The 25,553-nt window shown below is 45.5% G+C and overlaps 3 protein-coding genes across 5 annotated transcripts in view; 1 reads left to right on the plus strand and 2 right to left on the minus strand.

The window, feature by feature from the left end:
- Nucleotides 1–7,340: 7,340 nt before the first annotated feature.
- Nucleotides 7,341–13,174, minus strand: pigh (phosphatidylinositol glycan anchor biosynthesis, class H). 2 transcript variants are annotated; one of them, XM_024291792.1, is made up of 5 exons: nucleotides 13,087–13,174; nucleotides 12,490–12,684; nucleotides 7,798–8,007; nucleotides 7,634–7,717; nucleotides 7,341–7,557 (listed from the first exon to the last, which is right to left on the minus strand). In XM_024291792.1, exons 1-5 carry the CDS (start codon nucleotides 13,147–13,149, stop codon nucleotides 7,483–7,485), a joined length of 627 nt encoding a protein of 208 aa, XP_024147560.1. In that variant the 5' UTR covers nucleotides 13,150–13,174; the 3' UTR covers nucleotides 7,341–7,482. The 2 variants fall into 2 exon arrangements, with proteins under 2 accessions (XP_024147560.1, XP_024147561.1); XM_024291793.2 differs by lacking the exon at nucleotides 13,087–13,174 and adding an exon at nucleotides 12,765–12,902.
- Nucleotides 13,175–13,328: 154 nt separating this feature from the next.
- zfyve1 (zinc finger, FYVE domain containing 1) lies at nucleotides 13,329–19,644 on the plus strand. The gene is made up of 13 exons (XM_024291788.1): nucleotides 13,329–13,466; nucleotides 13,868–14,345; nucleotides 14,430–14,673; nucleotides 14,746–15,006; nucleotides 15,098–15,312; nucleotides 15,385–15,491; nucleotides 16,229–16,337; nucleotides 16,409–16,506; nucleotides 17,155–17,272; nucleotides 17,377–17,547; nucleotides 17,623–17,803; nucleotides 18,619–18,732; nucleotides 18,800–19,644. The coding sequence occupies exons 2-13, from the start codon at nucleotides 13,875–13,877 to the stop codon at nucleotides 19,030–19,032; spliced, it is 2,322 nt and encodes a 773-aa protein (XP_024147556.1). The 5' UTR covers nucleotides 13,329–13,466; nucleotides 13,868–13,874; the 3' UTR covers nucleotides 19,033–19,644.
- Nucleotides 19,645–19,750: 106 nt separating this feature from the next.
- Nucleotides 19,751–25,553, minus strand: part of wdr21 (WD repeat domain 21) — a 6,848-nt gene continuing 1,045 nt past the window's right edge. The window contains exons 3-13 of one of the 2 annotated variants that reach the window (XM_024291791.2): nucleotides 25,400–25,500; nucleotides 25,156–25,238; nucleotides 24,775–24,880; nucleotides 23,935–24,078; nucleotides 23,792–23,841; nucleotides 23,617–23,696; nucleotides 21,793–21,885; nucleotides 20,835–20,932; nucleotides 20,585–20,761; nucleotides 20,360–20,474; nucleotides 19,751–20,292 (exon numbers count right to left, since the gene is read on the minus strand). In XM_024291791.2, the coding sequence (XP_024147559.1) occupies nucleotides 20,042–20,292; nucleotides 20,360–20,474; nucleotides 20,585–20,761; nucleotides 20,835–20,932; nucleotides 21,793–21,885; nucleotides 23,617–23,696; nucleotides 23,792–23,841; nucleotides 23,935–24,078; nucleotides 24,775–24,880; nucleotides 25,156–25,238; nucleotides 25,400–25,500 (1,298 nt within the window). In that variant the 3' untranslated portion in view covers nucleotides 19,751–20,041. Of the gene's footprint in view, nucleotides 20,293–20,359; nucleotides 20,475–20,584; nucleotides 20,762–20,834; nucleotides 20,933–21,792; nucleotides 21,886–23,616; nucleotides 23,697–23,791; nucleotides 23,842–23,934; nucleotides 24,079–24,774; nucleotides 24,881–25,155; nucleotides 25,239–25,399 lie in introns of both variants that reach the window. The other variant, XM_024291790.2, reaches the window with a different exon arrangement.

Below are 25,553 nucleotides of genomic sequence, written 5' to 3' on the forward strand. Positions count from 1 at the left end.
AAAAAAAAAAATCCAAAATAAATAAAAACAAAAAGTTCAGGTTGTTTCTGTCACAACAGAAACTGTCAGTTTTGATGTCAAACATAACAAGGATCAACCCATGTCCCAACTGGCAATGCCTGGAGCCACCAACAACTGTAGAGGGTGTGCACAGATACATCATGTGACCTGTGTGACCATGTTTGATGGAAAATTGGAGCTGAATTGAGATACAATGATGAGCAGAAAGTAATATATCAAAATAATGATAATCCAATTCTATCTAAAGTAGTTACAGACTAAAATATGAAACCAGAAGTCTTCAGAAGGTTGAAAAATCTATTCAACTGGACTGCAACATCAAATTTCCTGTGGAAATCAATGTCTGCTGAGCAGCTGAAATCCAAGCTGATGTACACAGTTACACAACCAAAGGTCTGAAGGTTTATTGACGGTGCAACAAAAATGGCGAGCAGCACTGGAGGTATCCAGCCGTTTAATTTAGATCCAGATTCCAGCTCAGATGAGGAACACAAAGACGTTAATGGATCAGATCGTCTGCAGGAGGATTCATCAGAATGGAGCGGAGCAGGAAGACAGCCAGCCAATTGTAGTTTGTACATAACAAATACAAGCCTTTTCAAATAACATCTTTTCATCAGCTTCTGATTCACAGAAATTTGAAGAAACTCTTTTGAATAAAGAGTTACATGCAATTGTGGTCTTAACTTTCTTTATATACATCCTTCTTTATGAGAAAATGCTTGAGGAACATGGAAAATATTGGAGTGGGTCTTTAGACAGATAAAAAATTAAATCAACATTTGTGATTTTTTTACGTTAGCAGTGGATTGACAGGGATGATGGTGAAGGACCCAAACGCCGGAGACAAGACCTGGTGACGGAAACATAAACATTTAATAAAAAATAAAAAAAAACATGACAAAACCATGGGAGACCAAACCAGTGGCGTGGCGTGGCGTGGCGTGGCGTGGCGTGGCGTGGCGTGGCGTGGCGTGGCGTGGCGTGGCGTGGCGTGGCGTGGCGTGGCGTGGCGTGGCGTGGCGTGGCGTGGCGTGGCGTGGCGTGGCGTGGCGTGGCGTGGCGTGGCGTGGCGTGGCGTGGCGTGGCGTGGCGTGGCGTGGCGTGGCGTGGCGTGGCGTGGCGTGGCGTGGCGTGGCGTGGCGTGGCGTGGCGTGGCGTGGCGTGGCGTGGCGTGGCGTGGCGTGGCGTGGCGTGGCGTGGCGTGGCGTGGCGTGGCGTGGCGTGGCGTGGCGTGGCGTGGCGTGGCGTGGCGTGGCGTGGCGTGGCGTGGCGTGGCGTGGCGTGGCGTGGCGTGGCGTGGCGTGGCGTGGCGTGGCGTGGCGTGGCGTGGCGTGGCGTGGCAGATGACCTGACCCTGAGGAACTGCTAACCAGACACTTAAATACTCTGAGGTAGATTTACTAAATGCAGACAGCTGTGGATGATTTAGCCTGAACATGGCGAGACTGACAGGGAAAACACAACATGACAAAAGCATGATAAACTCTAAGGATGGAACCATGACACGGACAGTACAAACACTTTAAAAATGCGACAATTGAATATGTGAATGAAAACATCAGCCTTCTCTGTTTAATGCTGTCATGTTCACCACAGAGCTGTGTGTTCAGGTGTGAATTCCTCTGCCCGGATCAGCAGGGGCAGCTGCTTTCCTCCAGAACACTAAACATCATTTCTGTTTCCATCCTCTGTACTGTGGTATCAGCATCTAGATGAGACTGGAACTGAGGTTCTGCCAAAACTTCAATCACCTCTTCGGGATGTTTTTCTCCCTTATGACTCTGGACATCTGCTGCTCTTATGTAGTTAAGGTCAACACAGACAGCTCAACACTGTCTAACCAATCCCTTCAAAAAATTCCGGGTAAATAGCAAAACACCTCTTTACTTTTTTCTTGCATCTGTCCAAATGTTGGAGTGACACATAAACTGTTCATAATATTGTTGAACATCATCCTGAAGTTGAGTCTGGACATTCAAGCAGAGAAGACAAGAAGTTCAGATGCCATACCTTTGCTTCATTTTGTGTGTAACCGGGAGGGACACAAGGATTGACTGTCAACAACCAAATGTGAGGAGCTCATTGATCGAGAGATTGGACTAATGATGTGGAAGGAGAAAGCAACAGAATAAAACAGTTAGTGTGACTGGAGCTTGAAGATCACCTGAGATGGAGCATCAGTGTGCTCTGCTTTTACCCAGCAGTTACAGCAGAGTCACAGTCTGATGGGGGACGGCAGGAATGACTCCCTGTACGGAGCAGTGGGGCTGCAGGAGTCTGCTGCTGAAGCTGCTTCTCAGTTTGTCCAGCCTTACAGAGAAGGGGGGGGGGGGGGTGTTGTCCATGAAGGTCAGCTGTGATACAAACTTGACTTCAAAATAAGTGCAGCCTTGTACGTCTGAGCTGAGTGGGTTTCTTAAAGTAATGCTCTAGAATGACAGCTTCTGAGTCAATGATCCGGGCGGTTTTACACAGGGGTGGGGGACAGTTTAATCTTTCCATTCAGGATCTTGGTTAACTATGACAAAACCGGTTCTTTCAAGTTCAACTGCATCTTTATCTATTTTATCTATTCAGTTACGCTGCATCATTACCAATATGCAAAGACCCAGTCATCTGGCTGAATGACCGGCACTCCTACAAACAGACTGGTGGGTCAGCGCAGCCTTGGAGAAGTCTCCTTCAGTTTCAAAAATGTCGTCTGCACTGAATTCTAAAACACAACCAAAGGAGTTTCAGGCGTCGTAGAGAAATGACTTTATCTGGTTTTCAGATGACAGCGTGCTGGGTCCTCCATCTCTGTTAGCTCTCATCCATGTTGTCGTGATATTTAAAAATCTATGGCTGCTGGAGCCTATCCTCTGCTGTGGTCATCATTCCCATTAACCAGAACTCATCCTGGTTTTTGCTCAGAGGAACAGACATGGCTTTTGGGTCTCTTTTCATTTATGAGTTAAAATGGGAATAAACTGCAGAACCAAAACCATTTGAATTCAGAATGTGTGTTCAGATGAGCAGAGCAGTGATGTCATTGTGTGAAGCAGTTTCAGGTATTCATGTTTGGGAGAAACACTGAGCACCAACAGCACGTGGTTAGCGTGTGATCGGCGGTTTGTGGGGCGTGTCCACATCTGGGAATCGAGGCAGGGATGTGTTCTCACAGCGGCAACCAGACGTGGGAGGAGGGGGGTTGTGACATTCACACGTAGTGAACGCTGTCACAACACAACAGTCAGTTTAGCAGTTCAACATCTGGACATAGAGCGCCTGCGTGGCATTGGTGGGGGGGAGGGGGGTCAGTTCTCTTTCTGTCTCAGGGTTGGACAGACGACCAAACGTTCAACCTCCTCACAGCCTGGGGACTTTAAATCCAGTGTTTCTGAACATCCACAGCGTCTGCGGTTCATGAAAAATGAAACATTCAATGTCAGCGAGACAGACGGCGGCGTGCTTCAGTGGGAGGCAGCAGGTCATGTCTGGACCTGTCCAGCACAGGATGACCGTTGGCTCACAGCACAGAAATCTCTTTACTCAGCCTGTGAGTCACTTTTTTCAGGGAGGGGGGCAGGATGACACGGTAAGCTATTGAGAAAACGATGCTGACATAATGAATGCATCCTGTTGGTTCTCATCTAATAAATTGTCAGGATCCATGAAAATCTATGGCAGTTGGAGCCAATCCCACTCGTCTTCAGTCAAAACAAACAAATGAAAAGTTAACATTTTAGAACTTAGTAAAACTTGAAAACATACTTCATCTTTAGGTGTCTCTAACAATAAAATGACTTCATGCACAGCTTCGTGAAGCATTTGAAAATACTGAGTGTCGTGATGTCGTGAAGGCTTTTGGGACAGTCTGGACGTGAGTTCTGACATGACACAAGTCGATGGAGAAGCTGCTGCTGGAGAACCAAAATCATTCACACTAAGATTTCATGAGGAAGGATTATCTGTTCCTGTTTTATTCTCCTACAGAAACAATAAAACACAGCTTGTCTGTAAAACAGTGGGTCATTAATGACCTTTTTTCAGAAAAGCTTGAAACTTTTGTAACTTGACAAGTTAAAGCTTCAGGATCCTGAAGGAGACAGATCCAGATTTCTGGTGGGGGTTGACGTCTTTGATGTGGACTTTGGAGGATCATGAAGAAGTCATCAGACCATGATCAGTCGGTTTATTAGAGCAGAGGAAAAGCCAGTTTTTGATTCTGGTTTCGGTCTGATCTTAGATAAAAGTTCAGTCTGTTCTGGTTCTGTGAGGATAAACGGGGGGGGGGGGGGTGTATTTGCAGGCTCTCTGTTGTCAGCCGGCCCGCTGAACCAGCAGAGCCGGCTTCTCCATCGTCAGCCAGTCCAACCGGAGGTTTGTCTCACTTCCTCTGTGCAGGTGTGGCAGCAGCACAGCCTTTCTGTTTGGGATTGAAGCGCCGTGGAGGGGAGGGGGGGGGCAGCTCTCTGCACACCGTAATGTTACTGTGACAGCAGCAGAAATGTTTGGAGGTGACTGAAGCTTGCTTTGAGGATGCTGGGACGTTGGGATGAAACATTTGAAAACATAGAGTGAGAGCAGCTGGAATCTGTTCAAACCCCTCTACGAGGAACACTCGGGTTCCAGGTTTGATTGAGTCAGAAAATTTAGTTTTTTAGAGAAAAAAAGTGTAATAAAACAAAAATTGACATGGTGACTAACAAAGCTTTGTTTTTGACAAAACACAATAATAAGATCACAGAGATTTCAGATTTATATCTGGTCAGTTTGAGAAGCATACAATCCATGACAGTAGGTACACAACCACAGTTTGGATCCTCTAAAAACCAAACAGAGTTCCTGGTCCTGCATCATCTCTAGCATTAAAACTAAACGGTGTGAGAACAAGGCCCACTCACAGCAGCCCTTCATCCCATGTTCCAGTCCACCTAACACCAAAGGGCTTCCCTTTGATGCTGTGATGGTTCCTCCTGTTTGGGCCTCATCACATCACATGATCATCTGTCCCGTTTACCTGAAGACAAGCAGATCACAATCAGCATGTCAAAGGAAAAGAAATCTGCACAAGTATAGATGAAGCTCTGTGAATCCACCCAGAGGTTCTGCCATGGACATCTTTTGTTTCATAGATTATTATAGATTTCATGAGAAATATTTCAGAGGACACAAATAAAGATATAAATGTGTGGAACCTGCTGCCATGTTCCACTGTTCTGTGGGAATGTTCTTATGTCTGCACGTCCTGCCTGTCTGTGAAAAATCAGCTTCCAGGTTGTGAAGTTTGAAGCTAGAGAAACCACGGTTCATTTGACCACCTGCCCTTCATCCGTCTCCCTCCGACCTTCTGCTGCTGAAGCTCTTCTGACATCAGGGTGCTGTAGATGAGGACCAGAATGTCATCAGCAGTGACCAGAGAACATGGCCGCGTGGCCTCCTGTTGGGTTTGAGTGCTCTGTTTCTGACTTTCAGGAACTAATGGGAGGAGCTAAAACACACCTGTTCAGGACGCTGTGGAATATAATGTCCACCTGCATCTCCTTTGTTGGCTGCTTGTTTTGGATCCTGAGCTTCTCTGCAGTTTGTGTCTGTCCGTCCCAAACAGTCTATTACAGACAAATGTTTCTAAAACAAACGCGTTCAGGTCAATTGCTGAGCGCCTCCTTTCACTCCGGAGTCAGGATGGGACATTACACACATTCTGATCTTCAGAGATCCAGGAGCTAAACCAGTGCAGCTCCTGTGTTAAAAACTGCTTAGGTTTCTGCTCCTGATCCAGATCACCTGGCTCTAATTTTTTCATGGCTTTGTCATGTGAATCTCCTTTCTCGTCTTCCTTCATACCATCTAACCTCAGCATCATTTACTAATGCACTCAGAACCCTCATGTCAACAGCCCAATTCATGCCTAACCAGGGGCGGAGCTTCGGAGGGGCGAGTCCCCCCAGCACCCCTCCCCCCTAATTTCTGAGGTAATATAAGTACTGAAGGATTAATAAATAATCAAGCATTGTGATCATCGCAAAAGCAACATTTAAAAAAAATAACAGAACTGTAAACAAAGTTTCTATCTTTTCATTTTTTATGGACTTCAGGTCGGCTGCTCTCATTTGCAACTCTTACCAAGTCCCTCTCTCGCCCCCATAAATAAAATGCTCTAGCTCCGCCCCTTCCTAATTCATGTCTAATACATGCCTAAACTTACGCCTAATTCCTGTTTAATTTATGCCTAGTTTTCCTGTCATCCAGGTGTAATTCATGCCCAAGCCAGATCTATCTTATCCTAAATGGGTAATTCACTTTTAATTTATGCCAAATTCATGCCTATTCATGCTCATCAGAACATCTAGGACGAGCTGTCCCTGTGATAGACATCATAGAAAACTCCCACATCTTCATCTCATCTCCTCATTCATCTCCTTTGCACTCAGACATGTTCTTACTGCAGTACTGACCCCTACTGGGACACAGATAGAGCTGCAACCACAAATGCTTCATTTAATCAAATATGCTCGTCAATAATGAATACTTACATTAGTCCATTGAAGTTAAACTTATGCAGATTCATTAAACACATATATCTATATAGTTTACAGTGATTTTGTTTCAATTTGAATATTTCAAAGGTCTGAAAATGAGATTACTGCAGAGGAAAGAAGAGCTCAGTAAAAAGGCTGAGATTCCTCACCATTCTAATCCTCAGTGGATCAGTGCAGCTGGTGGGCTGTGGTCCTGCAGAGATGTTACCATCACCATCATTGGGCCTGATTCAACAGGGTCAGTGAGTTCACTGGCAAATCAATCCCAGCAGGGTGCAGGGACTTCCGTCATTTTTAACAAATGTTACAAATGACACAATATTTTTACAACAATTATTTTATCTTAACATAATGTAAAAATGTTTGTAGAACAATGCAGCCGGTGTTTTGTGAGATACCGCTAGCTTAAGCATCTTTCTCTCTGCCTGAAGAAGCTCCTCTGCTAGCTGCAGCTTTTATATCTGGGCTTTGCAGGAGACGGACAGGCTGACTTTACACCAAACTACGGAAACCCAAGAGGGTAGAGTGCGGGGAAATTAAAATCTCGATTTTCAAAAAATAAATCAACAAAACATAAAACTCCAATGAATCGATTATATCGATGACCCAAGCCCTAAACCATCCTGGACCTGATGAAATAGAGAGGACCAACATCAAACAGATAAAAATGTGGCTCACGGTGAAGAAGCCCGTCACTGGACCTCAACAAAACTGGGATTCTGCTCCTCTCTGTGGACAGACGCTGAGAGCTAAAGAGCCCGTGGCTTAGAATTCAAAAATAAATCGCCTCAATATCGGGGACAAAATTTTTTTATTATTATTTACATTTGGAACACAGAAAAACAATTTCCTCTTCTTCAGTCCAATTTAGAGAGAATGAGTCCAAAAGTACCAGAAGCAAAGAGCATGTCCAGACAGAAGTCCTCTTGAAGCTTCATGGAACCTTGGACAGGATCTCCTGACAGCTCCGGTAAACTTTTACCAAACAATCCAGTCTCGGCTTGGAGCTCTGAAAGACAGAATCCTGGAGCTGATGACAGCTGACCCGGTTCCTGACACTACCCCACCTGTAACCCTGCACTCACCTGAAACAAAGGCACCACACCTGCCACCGCGTCAGACTCTGCAGGCTCCCTCAGCAGAACACACAGGTGGTAGATGATCTGATGCTGGAATGAAGGACATACGTAATCTAGACCTGATTCCCAGAAGTAACCTGATCAGAAGTGACACTAGAACACAGAAGCACCATGTAAACAGCTTCATTGATGACGATGTCTTTGATCCGGCCCATCTCTATGAAGGAAGTGATCTCGCGGCCCGAGGCGTAGCTAGAAGACACCTGGATGCCCAAAGACCCGATGACGAGAAGAGACTCGTGGTCGACCTTCACAAAGTGGATGTGGAGAACCATGCCGACCAAAGTGACGAGGATGGCACTGGACAGAACGGCCGTGTTCTACAGGAAAGAAAAGGTTGGAGGTTACAGCTCGGAGGTTACAGCTCCAAGTTCACCTTTACTTTTCCAATCAAATTAGAATACATACAATCATTAAAATATTTATTCATTTGTTTTCGCCTTGAGATGGAAGAAGGAGAGGAGGAAGGCGGGTTCGTAGGGAGTGAGAGAAGAGGAAAGTCACTAGTGTTGGACTGAGAGTTGGGACTTTGAATGTTGGAACTATGACAGGAAAGGGTAGAGAGTTAGTGGACATGATGCAGAGGAGAAAGGTAGACATACTGTGTGTCCAGGAGACCAGGTGGAAAGGTAGCAAGGCTAGAAGTTTAGGAGCAGGGTTCAAGTTGTTCTATCATGGTGGAGATGGGAAGAGAAATGGAGTAGGAGTTATCCTAAAGGAGGAGTTTGTTAGGAGTATTGTGGAGGTAAAAAGAGTGTCAGATAGAGTGATGAGTCTGAAGATAGAAATGGAGGGTGTCATGTTCAATGTTGTTAGTGGGTATGCCCCACAGGTAGGATGTGAGCTGGAAGAGAAGGAGAAGTTCTGGTTGGATCTTGATGAAGTGATGATGAGCATCCCTGGAAATGAGAGAGTTGTCATTGGTGCAGATTTCAATGGTCATGTTGGTGCAGGAAACCGAGGTGATGAGGAGGTGATGGGCAGGTTTGGTATCCAGGAGAGGAATGTAGAAGGACAGATGGTGGTTGATTTTGCAAAAAAGATGGAAATGGCGATAGTGAATACATTCTTTGAGAAGAGACAGGAACATAGAGTGACCTATAAGAGTGGAGGTAGAAGCACACAGATAGACTACATCTTGTGTAGACGGTGTAATCTGAAGGAGATCAGTGACTGTAAAGTAGTGGTTGGTGAGAGTGTTTCCAGACAGCACAGGATGGTGGTGTGTAGGATGACTCTGGTGGTGAAGAAGATGAAGAAAGAGAGGGCAAAGGCAGAGAAGAGGACAAACTGGTGGAAGCTGAAAAAAGAAGATTGTTGCATGACTTTTAAGAAACAGTTGAAACAGGCTCTGGGTGGTCAGGAGGTACTCCCAGATGACTGGATAACTACAGCTAATGTGATCAGGGAGACAGGTAGGAGTGTACTTGGTGTGTCATCAGGAAAGAGAGTTGATAAGGAGACTTGGTGGTGGAATGAGGAGGTGCAGGAGTGTATACGGAGTAAGAGACTAGCTAAGAAGAAGTGGGACACTGAGAGGACTGAGGAGAGTAGACAGGAGTACAGGGAGATGCAGCGTAAGGTGAAAGTAGAGGTGTCAAAGGCCAAACAAAGAGCTTATGATGACTTGTACGCTAGGTTGGGTAGTAAGGAGGGAGAGACTGACCTGTACAGATTAGCAAGGCAGAGAGATCGAGATGGGAAGGACATGCAGCAGGTTAGGGTGATCAAGGATAGGAATGGTAATGTGGTGACAGGTGTCAGTGGTGTAATGGAAAGATGGAAAGAATACTTTGAAGAGTTGATGAATGAAGAGAATGAGAGAGAACAAAGAGTAGAAGAGGTGACGGTTGTGGAGCAGGAAGTAAGAAAGATTAGTAAAGGTGAAGTGAGAGGGGCTTTGAAGAGGATGAAGAGTGGAAAGGCTCTTGGTCCTGATGATATACCTGTGGAGGTATGGAAGTGTCTAGGAGAGATGGCAGTGGAGTTTTTGACCGGGTTGTTCAACAGGATCTTAGGTGGTGAGAAGATGCCTGAGGAATGGAGGAGAAGTGTGATGGTGCCCATTTTTAAGAATAAGGGAGATGTGCAGAGTTGTGGTAACTACAGAGGAATAAAGCTGATGAGCCATACAATGAAGGTGTGGGAAAGAGTAGTGGAAGCCAGACTAAGAGCAGAAGTGAACATTTGTGAGCAGCAGTATGGTTTCATGCCAAGAAAGAGCACTACAGATGCAACATTTGCTTTGAGGATGTTGATAGAGAAGTACAGAGAAGGTCAGAGAGAGCTCCACTGTGTCTTTGTAGATCTGGAGAAAGCTTATGACAGAGTGCCCAGAGAGGAACTATGGTATTGTATGAGGAAGTCTGGAGTGACAGAGAAGTATGTCCGAGCAGTGCAGGACATGTATGAGGGCTGTAAGACAGTGGTGAGGTGTGCTGTAGGGGTGACAGAGGAGTTCAAGGTGGAGGTGGGATTACATCAGGGATCAGCTCTGAGCCCCTTCCTGTTTGCAATGGTGATGGACAGACTGACGGATGAGGTTAGACAGGAATCACCATGGACTATGATGTTTGCAGATGATATTGTGATTTGTAGTGAGAGCAGGGAACAGGTGGAGGTGGAGTTAGAGAGGTGGAGGTTTGCCCTGGAAAGGAGAGGAATGAAGGTTAGCCGCAGTAAGACAGAGTACATGTGTGTGAATGAGAGGAACCAGAGTGGAAGAGTGAGGTTACAGGGAGAAGAGATAAAGAAGGTGGAGGAGTTTAAGTATTTAGGGTCAACAGTACAGAGTAATGGAGAGTGTGGAAAAGAAGTGAAGAGGAGAGTGCAAGCAGGTTGGAATGGGTGGAGAAAAGTGTCAGGTGTGATGTGTGACAGAAGAGTTTCAGCACAAATGAAAGGAAAGGTGTACAAGACTGTGGTGAGACCAGCCATGTTGTTTGGACTAGAAACAGTGGGACTGAAGAAAAGACAGGAAGCAGAGCTGGAGGTAGCAGAGATGAAGATGCTGAGGTTCTCTTTGGGAGTGACCAGGATGGATAGGATCAGGAATGAATACATCAGAGGGACAGCACATGTTAGAGGTTTTGGAGATAAAGTCAGAGAGGCCAGACTGAGATGGTTTGGACATGTTCAGAGGAGAGACAGTGAATATATTGGTAGAAGGATGCTGAGTCTAGAGCTGCCAGGAAAGAGGTCTAGAGGAAGACCAAAGAGGAGGTTTATGGATGCAGTGAATGAAGACATGAAGGTGGCTGGTGTTAGAGTGGAGGATGCTGAAGACAGGCTTAGATGGAGGAAACTGATTTGCTGTGGCGACCCCTGAAGGGAAAAGCCAAAAGGAAAAGAAGAAGAAGTTTTCGCCTTGAGATTGTTTCAGTTTTGAATGTGTATCACACAAGTAAATGCACCAAAACAGTGTCCCGGGACAGGAAATGAAGAGATTTCACAGAATAACGATTAGAAGGTTTGTGAAGTCTCAAAGCGGCCTGTGTGATATAAAGTTCTGTCACAAACTAGATTAGAAAAAAGCTCAGTCATTTTTCATCTGCTTTCATAAGATGGATTTGAGTAATTACACAAGACTCCAGAGAATCCATCAATCCTCATAAAAAAAATAAAAAAAAAAAAACACAAGAAAAGTAGTTAATTCATTCATCTTCTTGGCTACTTTGTTCCTTTCGGGGTCGTGGAACAAAAGTAGTAAATCTGAATTTCATGTAATGTATGTGTGAATTCTGTCAGCAGAAGCTGGTCTCTGAATACGCAGAAGCACCAGAGGGAACTAAAGACTAAAGCTGAAAGGACATTTGGAGGATTCTTCATGTGCAACAAAATCTGGAGAAATTGAACAAATCAAGTTTACTAAACATCATTATTACAAAAGACTGGAATGACACACAAAAAACGACTAATTAAATCTTCTGTCTTTTGGCTGCTCCTTTAGGGGGCCAAAGTCAGTCATCCACCTCCATGTGACACTCTCTTCACTCACACCTCCCTCATGCTCTCCTCCTTAACATCCCTGAACCTCTTCCTTGTTCTTCAAGTAAACCTCTTTCCTCAGCATCCTTTCACCATCATCATGTTCCTCCCTCTCATCGTGTCCAAACATCTCCTTCTGCTTCCCTGCATGGATCTCCAGAACATCTACCATGGTCTGTTCCTCTGATGGATCTGTTCCTGATCCATCCTGGTCTCTCTGATGTTCTGGACCGCTGACCCAAAGAACTGAAGACTCACTCCAAGGAAAACTCTGTTCTTTGTGTTTTTAACATGTTCTTGTGGCATTTTTCTCATGATGAAGGACAACTTGAAAAACATTTAGATCTTCTTACCTACTTCCTCTTCTGTATAATTTTACAACATAACATTCATTTAGAAAAATTTTGGGAACATTTCTCAAGCAAAACCTGAAAAAACCTGGACATCTGGGTATTAGTAACAGTTTAACCGGTAACAACAGACGGAAAGACATTCAAATATTATCCATCAGACTGCAGGACATTTGGGGGACGTTTGAGGGATTGCTTTTATCAAAGAGTTTTCTATCATTTAGCTTAAATCTACTTTAAAATAAGACAAAAATGACCAAACACCCTGATCGAAGCAATTCCATTTCTACATGGGAGTTTTATGTTACGTTAGAGTATCAGTCTCCAGTCATAACACTTTTATTCGCTAGAGGAAGCCACTAAAACAGAGAGAACCAGAACCAGCAGAAGTTCGGACAGTCTACAAGTCTCTGGATGTTCATACAACAGTCCAGACATGATTTATCCAGGAGGGAAGACTCTCACCTGAGTGAAGAAGAACAGAAAGTAAGCTAGCAGCCACACGGAGCAGGTGTACGCCATCACCTTCCCGATGGACACTTTGGGGGAGCTGACGGTAAACTCCGAGCAGAAGCTGGAGTGCCGCTGACAGTCCAGAGTAATGGGCTGACCTCTAATGTCAGAGAATGTTTCTGCTTCCATCGGGAAAAGAAGGAAAAACTAAGAAGAGAGAAAGGTCGGAGTTAGCTCTGGGCTAACACAAGTTAGCTTCCTGCAAAGTAGCTCAACAACACACAAACCCCAATTAATCCCACGCGAATATCTGACCTAAAAGACCAAACTCATCCCTGATCCTCCGAAAAACCACGTAAGGATCAGAAATGAGAACATTTGCTAAATAAAAACAAAAATTTGTGCTCAACTATGTGTCTTGTGACGCAACTTCCGGGTGCTTTTAGTCAGTCACCCGGGGAACTTCAACAAACAGAGGAATCGCAACAGCCGCAGTAAAGATGAGTTAGATAATTTTTTAACATTCATTTAACGATTAAGGAGCATTTAATAATCTCATATTTCAATTCTCCACGACCCGAAAACAAGGATCCCTCTCAGTAAGCTCACTTGCGGCAGTCTCCTATGAGTAAAACGAGCGTACCCCCAGCTCTGACTGCTGTAGCAAAGCATTGTGGGGGAGAGTTGTAGGTATGTTCGGTACAGAACTTTTAGGAGGGGCTTCGATGTGAAAACAAATACTTTATATTTAAAGTGTACGTAAAGATGAGTGAGAGTAATTATACGTTCACTTTGAACAACAAGCACGATTCTTGCTGGAAATGCATCTCCCGAAATGCATTGCGCCTTTGTGACCTCTGACCTGAACTAAAAGGAAAACAACCAGCTGATTAAAACAGCCCATCCGCGCGGCTCTGGTTCTGTTGACTCTCTGTCCTGGACTCTAAAGCTGAATGTCTGAGGCGACTTGACTCACCTTCGCTGGACAGGTGAGTCTGTTCAGGTGTACGTTGAGTATTAGTATGTAATGGGTTCATTTGGAACATTAAGGACTCATTCTAAAGCTCATCAGAGACAGGCTGGTTTGATTCTGGCCTTAAGCTTTTATGTTTAAAGGGTTTACCGGAATTTTTAGTGTTATGATTGTGTCATTGTGTGTAGTTAGTAACATCATACTGTATGTTACCTACACACAGTAGTGTATTGGTATCACTTTCCCTCCTTATATCTATATTGTGGGGTTACCTTATTACTGGGGATTGGTATTGCTGGTGGATCAATGATTAGATTATTTTCATTTGTCTCCTTATGCACTTATACCTGAGCGACCTGCATGCTCTGGAGTCTCTGGTGAGGTTATTCCTAAAAGTCACTGTTGATCAATTTGCAGGTCCACAATGAGCGAGCCAAGTCCAGACATGGATCAAGGGAGGATCCCAGTCCTGGTGTGTCAAGAGAGCTTCGCCTGCGGGGGCTCAGACGAGGCAGCATACGAGTGTGATGAGTGTGGCAGCCTGCAGTGTATCCGCTGTGAACTGGAGCTCCACCGGCAGAAGCGGATGAGAAACCATGACCGGGTCCAGATCAAGCCCGGCCACGTTCCCTTCTGTGACCTCTGTAAGGGGGGCAGGGGCGACGGCGTCCGGGTCAGGGCGGCGGTGCGCTGTCAGGGCTGTAAGATCAATCTGTGTTTAGACTGCCAGAAACGCACTCATGGAGGGGTCAACAAGAGGAAGCACCCTCTGACACTTTATCCTCCGGCCAAAGAAAGCTGTGTCACGGATGGGGAGGGGGAGGTGGAGGCTCTCAGGTCCAAGCTGGAGAAGGCACGCAGCTTCCTGTTAGTCAATGAGAAGGAGGAGGTGCAGGTCAGTGCTCCAAGCATCTGCTTTGTCTAAACTCCTTCTTCCAGAAGATTCCTGAAAATTAAAATAATCTGAACTGATTCTTAGGTGACAGATGAGGAGGACTTTGTTAGCAGACTCGGCTGCAAACCAGATGAACTCCTCAAAGTGGTCTCCATCTTTGGAAACACCGGAGAGGGCAAATCCCACACCCTGAACCACACCTTCTTTCTTGGGCGAGAAGTCTTCAAGACGCTGCCCACCCAGGAGTCCTGCACCATAGGCGTGTGGGCTGCTTTGGATCCTCTGCACAGGGTGGTAGTCATCGACACAGAGGGACTCCTCGGGGCAGGTATGGAACAAATACCTGAATTTTTTTGCCACTGGAAATCAAGCATTCATGTCTTCCTTCTGTTTTAATTAGGAGCTAATCAGGGTCAACAAACACGCCTCCTCCTCAAAGTCTTGGCCATTTCTGATGTAATTATTTACCGAACGCACAATGACCGTCTCCATGACGACCTCTTCCGGTTCCTTGGTGATGCCTCAGATGCCTACTTAAAACATTTCACCAAGGAGCTGAAGGCGACCTCGAACCGCTGTGGTCTGGACGTCCCGTTGTCCACACTGGGTCCTGCAGTCATCGTTTTCCATGAAACCGTCCACACCAAGCTGCTGGGATCAGGTTTTCCCGCCGTTCCTGCAGTGAATCCCTCTGCATGAATGTTCCTGCATCTCATTCCTTCCTTCTCTCTGACCTGCTCTGTCACATGCAGACAAGCAGTTGGAATCCGCGGAGTGTCTGCTGCAGGAGCGCTTCCAGAAGCTGGGCCTGTTTCCCAAAGCTTTCAGCTCCCTGCAGTACTGTGGGACTCGAACCTACAACCCTCCTACAGACTTCAGCGGGCTGCTGCGCAGCTTGGAGCACCTGCTGGACAACAACAGCACCCGTTCGCCCCGCAGTGCAGGCGTGATCTACAAGGCTCTGCAGGTGTGTCTGTCAGCTGTTTTGTGGTGTCAGCCCGCTTGTTCTCTCCTCTCTGACCGTCCCTCGTTGCTTCAGGCCCTGAGCCAGCGCTTCAGTGGAGAGATTCCAGACGAGCAGAGCGGCGCCAACTCCTTCTTTCCAGAGGAGTACTTCACCTGCTGCTGCGTGTGCCTCAGCTGTGGGTATGATCAGCACAGAACCACAAACAGGATTATCCTTACCGTATACAAGGAACTTCAATCAAAAATGAACTATCAGCCTCAAAGCTTCATTCTATTGAAACATTTAAAAACATTTGAGTCCAAATGATCTTAAGATATATACAGATGTTCAGACTTTGAGTCAGTATGAAGTACAAATGCAGTCCCATCTCACATGTAGTTTTTAGCTCCACAATTCTTCATGTTTGTGCGGTTTGTCTCGGTGTAGCTCCTCCGTACCGATCCACCCACAGCTTTCAGTCAGTGTTGGGTGATGGAGGCTCTCCTCCTCCGCTCCTCTGGCTCTGGAAGTCTTCTGTGGTTTCTGCGTTTGTGAGGAGGATCACCTGCACATTTAACCACAGGTGCATCCTCACGTCTGGATGCTGGCAACAAAAATCATTTTTGGATCTGAACTTTGAAGTCCTTTGATTCTCGTGGTGGGAGGAGACCAGCAGATGGAAATGAATGAAGAATTAACATTTGCAGCCATCTTGTTTGGACTGCTCGCTTACAGCATGGCTACATTCATCCGTCTAACCCTGTCCTCTGCATCCTCGTGCCCTCTGTCACTGCATCCTCTTTGAGCCAGCATCAAAGCTTGTTTTGCTAAGTTGATGATGAAACGCCTTACAGTTGATGTCAGCTGAAAATGCTCATATTGGGGGGGTTGACAGAGCTGTAGTCCTGGTCAGACAAACTTCCATCTGTTGTTTCAGATCAGGCTGCAAACAAAGCATGAACCACTTAAAAGAAGGACTGGATCATGAAGCCAAACACCGCTGCTGCTATTCTGCTCAGCACGACAACCACATCTACACTTGCAAGGCGAGTCACTGGAGCACGCATGTCTGTGAGGAAGATGTTCAGGTTCTGAGCTCCTGTGCTGAAACCAGCAGGCCTGCTATGAGGGGGGCAAGGAGGTGATTGTGGTTCCCAAAACGACGGCCTCGTCGGACTCTCCCTGGTTTGGCTTGGCAGTCTATGCTTGGTCGGGGTGAGTCCAGCTGCCACTGAACTGCCTGGTACAGAAACGTCTCTGGAGGGATTGAACCTCCACTCAGACGGATCTCAAACGTTCCCCTGAATCCTGTTAAAGACCCCCTCTGATGAAAGCTGTGGTTTTAAAACAGTCTTGTGACATTTTTATGATGATGGAAGACATTTTTATAGAAAATTAAGATTAAAAGGAAATCAGGAGTAGATGACAAAATGCAGTTTGAACAAGATCATATTTGTGATGTAGTGAATATGCTGGGGGGGCAGAATAGACCAGTCAACGTCTTTGTTTTCCTCGTCTGAGCTGGAATCTGGATCTAAACTGGACGGCTGGATAGAAATGATATTGATCACCTTTTTGTTGCACCGCTAATATTAGGTCGGGGTGGGAGGGGGTGTAAGCCAGTGGAGAGAGTATAAATAGAAAGCTGCTCCACGTCAACTGTCCCACCTACAACCCAGCAGTAAATTTCTATTGAACTCCCGCTGCTCTGCAGAAACTATGTCCTAGAAAACAATGCAGGTTTTGGTTTAGGCTAAAAACAGCATCATCATAATGAGAAGAAAAGACCAGAGAACGATTTGAAAACAGATAGAAATGTGATTGGACCTCAAAGTGAAAGGAAGGAGTGGTTTCTGTCTGCAGGTATGTCATTGAGTGTCCCCACTGTGGAGTGATCTACAGAAGCAGGCAGTACTGGTATGGAAACCAGGACCCGGTGGAGACTGTTGTGCGGACAGAGATCCAGCACGTATGGCCTGGGGTAAGTTCAGACAGGAAGAACCGGCTCCTGCAGAGACAACTGTCTGAAAATCACAACCAGCTGCTGTGGGTTTTGGTGGCGTTTTCTCATTCATGTTTTCTCAGTCTGACGGTTTTTTGAAGGATAACAACAATGCTGCTCAGAGGCTGTTGGATGGAGTCAAACTCATCTCTCAGTCCGTTTCTGAACTTAGTGTCACACCTGCCAAAGCTGTCGCCTCCTGGCTCACTGACCAGATCGCCCCACCCTACTGGAAACCAAACTCCCTCATCCTGGTACCGAGCTTCAGTCTGCTGCAGACCTGCAACCTGTTGGCGAGGCGTCTTCATCCTCTCTCCATTTTGTTGCAGAAGTGTCACAAATGCAGCCAAGAGTTTCAGCCCAACTCCACCAAGCACCACTGCCGAGCCTGTGGGGAGGGGTTCTGCGATGCGTGCTCCTCTAAGTCCAGACCGGTCCCAGAGAGAGGCTGGGGGCCGGCGCCAGTTAGAGTCTGTGACGCCTGCTTTCACAGCCCAGAAATCCCAAACGGTACACATAGAAACACTCTCAGATCGGCCAAGAACGTTCAGTCGTCCTGCTTTCCATCCAAACCCCCCGGCTTCTCACACAGCTGATTCAGGTAGTTCACAGTAGGAGGGGGTAGAGTCACCAGAAAAACCAACCGGACATCCCGACTAGGGCTGCCACGATTAGTCGACCAATCAACGACTAATCCACTATTAAAATCGGCGATTAGTCATTACTTTATATCATATGGAGTCAGAGTGTAGTAAAGTGGAAAGTTTTAATGGCATTCTGCTAGATTTATAGACTATTTTGGTATGTATTAAGGTTTTTTTAGGCTATTTCATGCTAGCTACTTTGGCTAATTTAGGATTTTTTTTTTCCAAAGGATTTATAATGTCAGACCAGTAGACAAATCAATGTCTCTGGCAGAGATTGGAACTCAGGTCCTGGGGGAAAAATATAAATAAATTGACAAATAAATAAAACAAATTTTTTATCAGTTTTTAGGCTAATTGGGCATTTAACTAATATTTTAGCTGGCTATCAGCTTCAGCATTTTCAATCACCATCACCATTTCAGCCATCAATTTCAGCATCTTCAACAGCCAAATTCAGCTTACAGAATTCACACTAGCATCATCACAGGTAATGCTACATATCTACCGGTAGTTTTTAGTTAGTTTAAAGCTAAAGATGGTTAAGATGTGTGCTTGGCATCCAGTTTGACCCGATTAGTCGACTAATCAGAATAATCAATCAGTGATTAGTTGACTATTAAAATAATCATTTGTGGCAGCACTAATCCCGACTTCATCCGTGTTTCTTTTTGTTTGCAGAGGTGCTGGAGGCCGTCTCTGAAGAGGAGAGGAGCTCTCTGATAGCCAGGAAGGTTGGGGAGGCTGTGCAGAGCACCTTTGGTGCTGTGATCGGAGTCATCGACATCCCTCTGGGTGAGGATCTTCATGATGCAGGCTGGGAAAAGCATGACTCAAGCAGCTGACTGTCTCGTGTGTCCAGGCCTGGTGAAGGATGCTGCTCGGCCTGCGTACTGGGTCCCAGACCAGGACATCCACTGCTGCTGCGAGTGCCAAAGAGAGTTCCTCCCGCGTTTGACCATCCATCACTGTCGCGCCTGCGGTCAGGGCGTCTGTGATGACTGCTCCCAGCAACGCCAGCTAGTGCCATCCAGAGGCTGGGACCACCCGGTCCGGGTCTGCAACAGCTGCAGCCAGAACCGCGGTGACCTTTAGCAGACGGTCGCAGGCATAGGGGAGAAATGTAGAACTCGTGGGAGAGACCGGATGGAGGAGTGATTTCCTCTGTGAGCAACAAGCAGGTTTCAAGAAGAAACACGATAACCGCCAAGCCCTCCAGCTGAGTCCAGAGGACTTCCCATGTCTGTCTGATCCTTCCACAGGACTCCCAGAAGACCTGCTGATCCTCTGCAGCTCACAGCTGACTTTACAGAGAATCACTCGCTCTGTTTAAATGTCCAACTCTCAGAAGTAATAGAGGATCCATGCAGGAATACATCCAGCTGTGTCTTTAAGTGAATGCTTTGACAGAACTTTAGCACTCCTCGTTTGGTCGATGAAGGTTCTCAGAAATTGAGTCAGGGTCTCTGGTCTTTTCTCTGGTCTTTCAGCCCTCCACTCACTGGATGAGTGGTGAAACTTCAAGACTTCTCGTCTGGTTTTCATGTCAGCTCTGCAGGGAATGATGGGAAGTTTCACTTCCATTAAGCTCATCTATCAGTCAACCCTTCTCTGCAGGTGGATGCATCAGAATGGAGCTTCTACGTCACAGCTGCAGGTCTTTGTCTGTTCCTGTTCACAATTTGAATAAAGAAATACTCAAATACAGTTTTAAGCCTAATTTTCTAATACATGTACTCTATCATCAGGAAAATGCCAAAAAACATTTTCATCAGAGTGGGTTTTTAACGTGTTTCATTTCAGAACAACAAAGTTAAGCTGCGGTTTCTGAAAGATTTATTGATCCAAAACTTTTTCAAAACAGATCAGTAACTTTCTAAAAGCAAGTAAAAAGGTTCTTTGTCTCTTTGTGAAGTGCACTTAAAGAGTGAACAGAAATCTTTCTCCAATGATGTTCCCTGAGATTGAAACTTTCTGAAGTCAGACATCTTTTAGGCTTCACTTCCTTCTTCCCTGTTGGAGCAGCTGCTCTTCTGTGGCATTGGAGGGAATGTTTCCCCACAGCTTCTGACATCAGAAGAAAAAGCCCTTTGACAGAAAGCAGTCACACTTTGGCCCCGCCCTCCTGCGGCGTTTTAGGTAGCTCTCCGGTTGGGTGGTACGTGTTGTACGGATAGTAGTACAGGTCGTGTTTGACGGCCAGCAGGAGCCCAGGAAGGCCTCCAGCGCCCCCTAGGTTTTGTGAGAAGACGATGCTGGGGATCATGTCGTTTGCAGCGGGATGTGGTGACGGGATGGTCCTCAGCAGATGACCGTCCCTCAAACTCCACACTCGGGTGTAGCAGTCCTGTCCCACTGCAGGAGCAAACACGGCGGTGAAAGCTGCAGATGTGAGGAGCTTCCAGGATCCCTCCTGTCCTACCTGCTAGCAGAAGGCCTTCCCGCTCACAGATGTGGATGGGGAGGTAGGCGTGCTCATTGTAATGGCCTTTGTACTCCTGCACAGCTTTTGTCCCTCGCACGTCCCACAACTTGATCTGCACAGGAGCACAACCTGCTTTAGGAAAGAGGAACTGGCCTGCTGCTATGTGAGGTGAGAAAACACTTCCTGTCAGGAAATAATGCACGTTCAGGTTGGAATGCTGACCTGGCCCAGCATGTCTGCAGCCAGCAGGTAGTTCTCGTCCTGCAGCACTCGCACAGAAGTGATGGCTGACTCCTGAGTGAAGCGGCTGGCCCTCCAGCTGGGATCTCTGCGGCTGCGCTGCCGAAGGTCGATGCTAAAGATCTCCCCTGACCTGCAGCCGTTAAACAGGACGGGAGCCTGCAGACAAAGAGCAGCAGTTTGCTTCTGCGTCGGGTGAAGACTGAGGAGAAAGCGTGAACAAACGTTCCACCTGAAGGGCAAACTGCTGAGCCAAGACGTCACTGCTGACGTTGTACGTCTGGGTTCGTCCCGTCTCTGCGTCCTTCAAGATGACCCGGCGAGACAGACCTGCAAACAGCCCCATGGACACGCCCACATTCCTGTCAACCAGAGTTTGCTCCGCCCACCTTAGCAGTGTGCTGTTTATGCCAGTTTCTCAGGACAAAGTAAAATGTGAAATGAGATGCTGGTTCATTCTTCTGAAATGATTAAATATTGAATTATATATAAAGTATGGACATCTCAAAACAATGGGTTCTCTTACATTGAAGTCCCTTCAGAGCAGAACATTCAAACGTTCTGGATAGGGATGCAACGATTCAGTCAAGCTACGATTCGATACGATTCACAGTCTTAAAGTCACAATTCTTCTTTTCTCAACACAATGAATTGAAGGTATTTTAAGGCCAAGTATGTTTTCTTTTTGCTACTTACATCAAACTGTCTGTTTAACAGAAATGATTCAATACAAATAAAAAATTATACATAATTCTAAAATGATCCCAAATCAATTCATACTCAGTTCGTGTTGTGATAGACCGCACTGCGCAGCCCCCCCAACACAAATGATGGTTCGCGCGCAGCTTTCAGAGAAAAAGACAGAGAGCTAAAGAGTTAATAAAAAAGAGCTCAGCTCCCAGGAATGAGTCAGAAGTGGAGAAGCTGCATCATCACCCATGACTGTTGTCACGCTAGATTGGCTAAAGTTGCACTAAAGTTGTAATAAAAATGTAACGTTGCAGAGTGAACAACAACCACGAACATTTTAACAAGTTTGAATCGAATCATTATATCCTTAGTTCTGGATCAAAGTGGGGAAGCAGATGGTGAGGATAATTAGGGACGCAGTTCTTCAGTAAGTCAGGCCTCCCGTCTGCTTTAAGAGCTTCTTCAACAGTACAACTCTTAGGAGGACCCCCAGGACTGACCGGTGCTGAAGGTCTTGTCAAACTGTGGGTTCAGGCACCATGCACAGGACCAGGCTGCAGAGATCTTAAAGCTGCACAGCATCCCAGGTTGATCTGAAGGCAGAGAACAGTCCAGGTTACTGCCCTGACCGACCACACTTTTACTGGGGCTGGGTTAATCAGATCGGTTCATCGATTAGAATCTATTTAAGCTTAACAGACCAATAATAGATTCATAACAATGTAGATCAATTTAGCACAAAGTCCACTAGCTTGATGCAAACGTTTAATTGAATTTCCCGTAGGACGGCTAAAGCTAACAGTCGGTCGACCTAAACATACATTGTTGACTAAATGAACATCTTTATAAACTCACAGACATGAATTTTACAAACTCTATTAAGCAAATATGTTTAAAGTAACTATTTGTGGTCTGAAACAGTTTTTTGCTCAAACTGTCTTCTTCCTCTGCAATAAGTTGTACTTCTATAGCGCGATCACCACCTAGTGTCCAAACTGAAACGTCCTCCAGGAGAAGCAGAACAATGTTTACATGTTAATGATCTGAATATTTTAGTTAGAACTTCTCCTTTAGAGAATCCATGTAACACTGGATGATAATAACAATCTCAGTATTTCACTGATACATTTACAGTATGTGAACTGGATCAGATTAATATAAATATATCCAAAACATATAGTAGATTATTAATGTATTTCTAGTAGAGCTGTCAGGCGATTAAAATTTTTAATCGCGATTAATCGCATTTTGTCCTGAGTTAACTCGCGATTAATCGCAAATTAAAATGTGGCCTTTTTTTTAAGGAAAAAAATGTGTGCGTCGTGGAATTTAGCAGTTCTACATTAATTATGAAAACAAGAATGGCAAAATTAATAGTTTTATTCAGAAATACTTTATTTTGTAACATTATATTGAGATAAACTTTCTTAACAATAAAAGGCTGTAACATAAAATGCCTAACAAAAGCCCAAGTGAAGGGCATTTTAAATTCAAAACTTCAATCAACGTTCAGTAAAATAAAATAAAAAACATCAAAAAGAACATTTCCATAACACTTTAATCTTCATTTTTTGTCAGGACCAAATCTGTTCCTCCTCTGTTGAACTGCAGTAATAAATGAAATAGAGATTTATCATTTCCAATGAACTTTTGTTTTTTAAAACATTAAAGACTGAGAAAAGCGGGATACACTGTGGATAGTTTGACAGTCTGTTACTGCCGCCGAGTTCTCTGGCTGCAGCTCGATGCAGCTCGGTGGTTGGAGACCCGCCCGTGATCTAGTGAGAGCAGCCGGTGAGTTAAAGGGCGGGACGCCCGCGCGGTGTGGAAAGGCACGTATGACAAAAACCGCGATTAATGCGTCAAAAAAATTGTCGGCGTCAAGCACATGTCAGATTAATGCGTTTTTAACGCGACAAATCGGACAGCCCTAATTTCTAGACAAATGTGTAAACTCTAAATTGAATTGAAGATTTAAAAGAATTGAAAAAAATTGGAATCTAATTGATTTGAATCAGGCTCTTGTGAATTGAATAGTTTCTGGAAATTATAATCGATACCCAGCCCTACTTTTACAATACAACCAAAAACTACACAGACTACCCCCATGAAGCTCCGGACATTCAACATTCAGGTGACATTTCTCCTGTAACCTTGGCAGACGCAGCAAATTTGACCCCCTCTACATGTGTTGGCGTCCACGCCTAACTGTTGGGGGAACAGTAAACTGTTCTTTAACTCTTTAACATCTGAGGTGTCACCAGTGACACTTAAACACAAAATCTTTAAAGATTGTCTTTCAAATATATGAAGTGGTGACAAACCAGGGTCAGAGTTGCTAAAAAGTGAAGCCGGAAGTAAGCTGACGCAGCCGGGAGTGTCTGCTGCCCCCACCAGACACAGCCTGAGAGATGAGTAAAGGACAACCTGAGGAGGTCGATGAGAGGCACGAGGAAAGGAAAGTCGCAATATTCTTGTCATCTGTGCTGAGAAGGATACAGAACATGAGAGTCTGGGTAGTTGACAGAAGCCCAGCTGATAGAATTCACCTGGAACACATGCAGACAGCAGAGGAAGTCCGGTTAAAACCCAGCAAGCAGAGAACATCGGTTCCCCGTCACCACTCAGGTAAGACCTCCCACCTTGCGGTTGGTGAAGTAGAGGTTATCACACATCTCCACTGACAAAGAGCCGCGGCTGTTGCTGCTGAAGTTCATGATGCCGTACTTGCAGCCGCCATGAGAAACGTCGTTGACCGTGAAGACCCGCTCGCAGGCCGAGTCCCCCTGCAGACAGACCAGGAAGACTGCTTAGAGTCCCAATCCAGCTATATTCTGGTCTATTTTCCAAGCATTCCCAGTGGTCACCAAAAACACCATTTACATTGGAGTGGGTCATAAAGAACAGGCAAAGTCATCTGAAGACTGCTGACCCAAATCCATTGGGTGATGTCGAGATATCATCGTGTCCATCTCTGTACTGTCTATGGGTGATGTCATCGTGGACATCTCTGTACTGTCTATGGGTGATGTAACCATGTCCATCTCTGTACTGTCTATGGGTGACATGGTGTCTATCTCTGCACTGTCTATGGGTGGTGTCATCATGTCCATCTCTGTACTGTCTATGGGTGATGTCATCGTGTCCATCTCTGTACTGTCTATGGGTGACGTCATCCCGTCCATCTCTGTACTGTCTATGGGTGATGTCACCGTGACCATCTCTGTACTGTCTATGGGTGATGTCACCGTGTCCATCTCTGTACTGTCTATGGGTGATGTCTTCGTGTCCATCTCTGTACTGTCTATGGGTGATGTCACCGTGTCCATCTCTGTACTGTCTATGGGTGGTGTCATCATGTCCATCTCTGTTCTGTCTATGGGTGATGTCACCATGTCCATCTCTGTACTGTCTATTGGTGACGTCACCATGTCCATCCCTGTACTGTGTATGGGTCTGGTTTGTTGGATGAGTGTTCTCACCACGATCAGTCTGAAGTTGTCCGTGTCAGGGCAGCTGCTGTTGTCTGTGCTCTCAATCTCCAGTTTGTGGCGCATCATTCCACTGACCTTGGCCTCATGGACAAGCCTGCAGACAAATGAGAACAATCATCCAGGCTACTGCTCTTGCAGTCACTTCATAAAAGCTCCTCGTGTCATGGATTTGCAATATCTAAGAGCATTTCTACTATCTCCCTACGAAGACTTGACTGGCTGTAAAGATACTTGAGAACTTTAAACTTTGAAGAACTTTAAAAACATGCAAATAAGACGAGCTGTCAAAAGTCTCACAGCTCTGGGGATTCAAATGTAATGTGAAACTCCATAAGCAAAATGTGCACACACACGAAAAGAACCCCGTACCTGCAGTAGGAGTTTTCAGGCAGAAGCCCCAGGTGTCTTTTCTGCAGCAGCAGAGAACAGTTCAATCCTGGCCTTGGTGCTTTCTGCAGAAAAATGGAACATGTCAAAGATACATTACACAGAGGTGATCGAGAGAGCACTCATCACTGAGAATAGTTACATACAAATGTGCATAAACCAGTTCTCTCTTCACGTCATATGTTTCAAAACATAAAAAACACATATTCTCTTGTTTTAAACCAACTTTTTGGGGGTTTTGATCCTCTTCCAGCATCTTTAGTCGTTCTTTTTCTCGTTCTTTCCGCTGCAGCTGCTCTCTGGTCAGAGGGTTGCAGTTGTTGTGTCCTGGCAGCAGACGGAAGTAGCGGTTTTTTTCTGGATCAAAGTAGAAACCTGGT

Source organism: Oryzias melastigma, linkage group LG24, assembly GCF_002922805.2.
Source record: "Oryzias melastigma strain HK-1 linkage group LG24, ASM292280v2, whole genome shotgun sequence".
In the NCBI taxonomy this organism is placed as follows: Eukaryota; Metazoa; Chordata; class Actinopteri; order Beloniformes; family Adrianichthyidae; genus Oryzias; species Oryzias melastigma.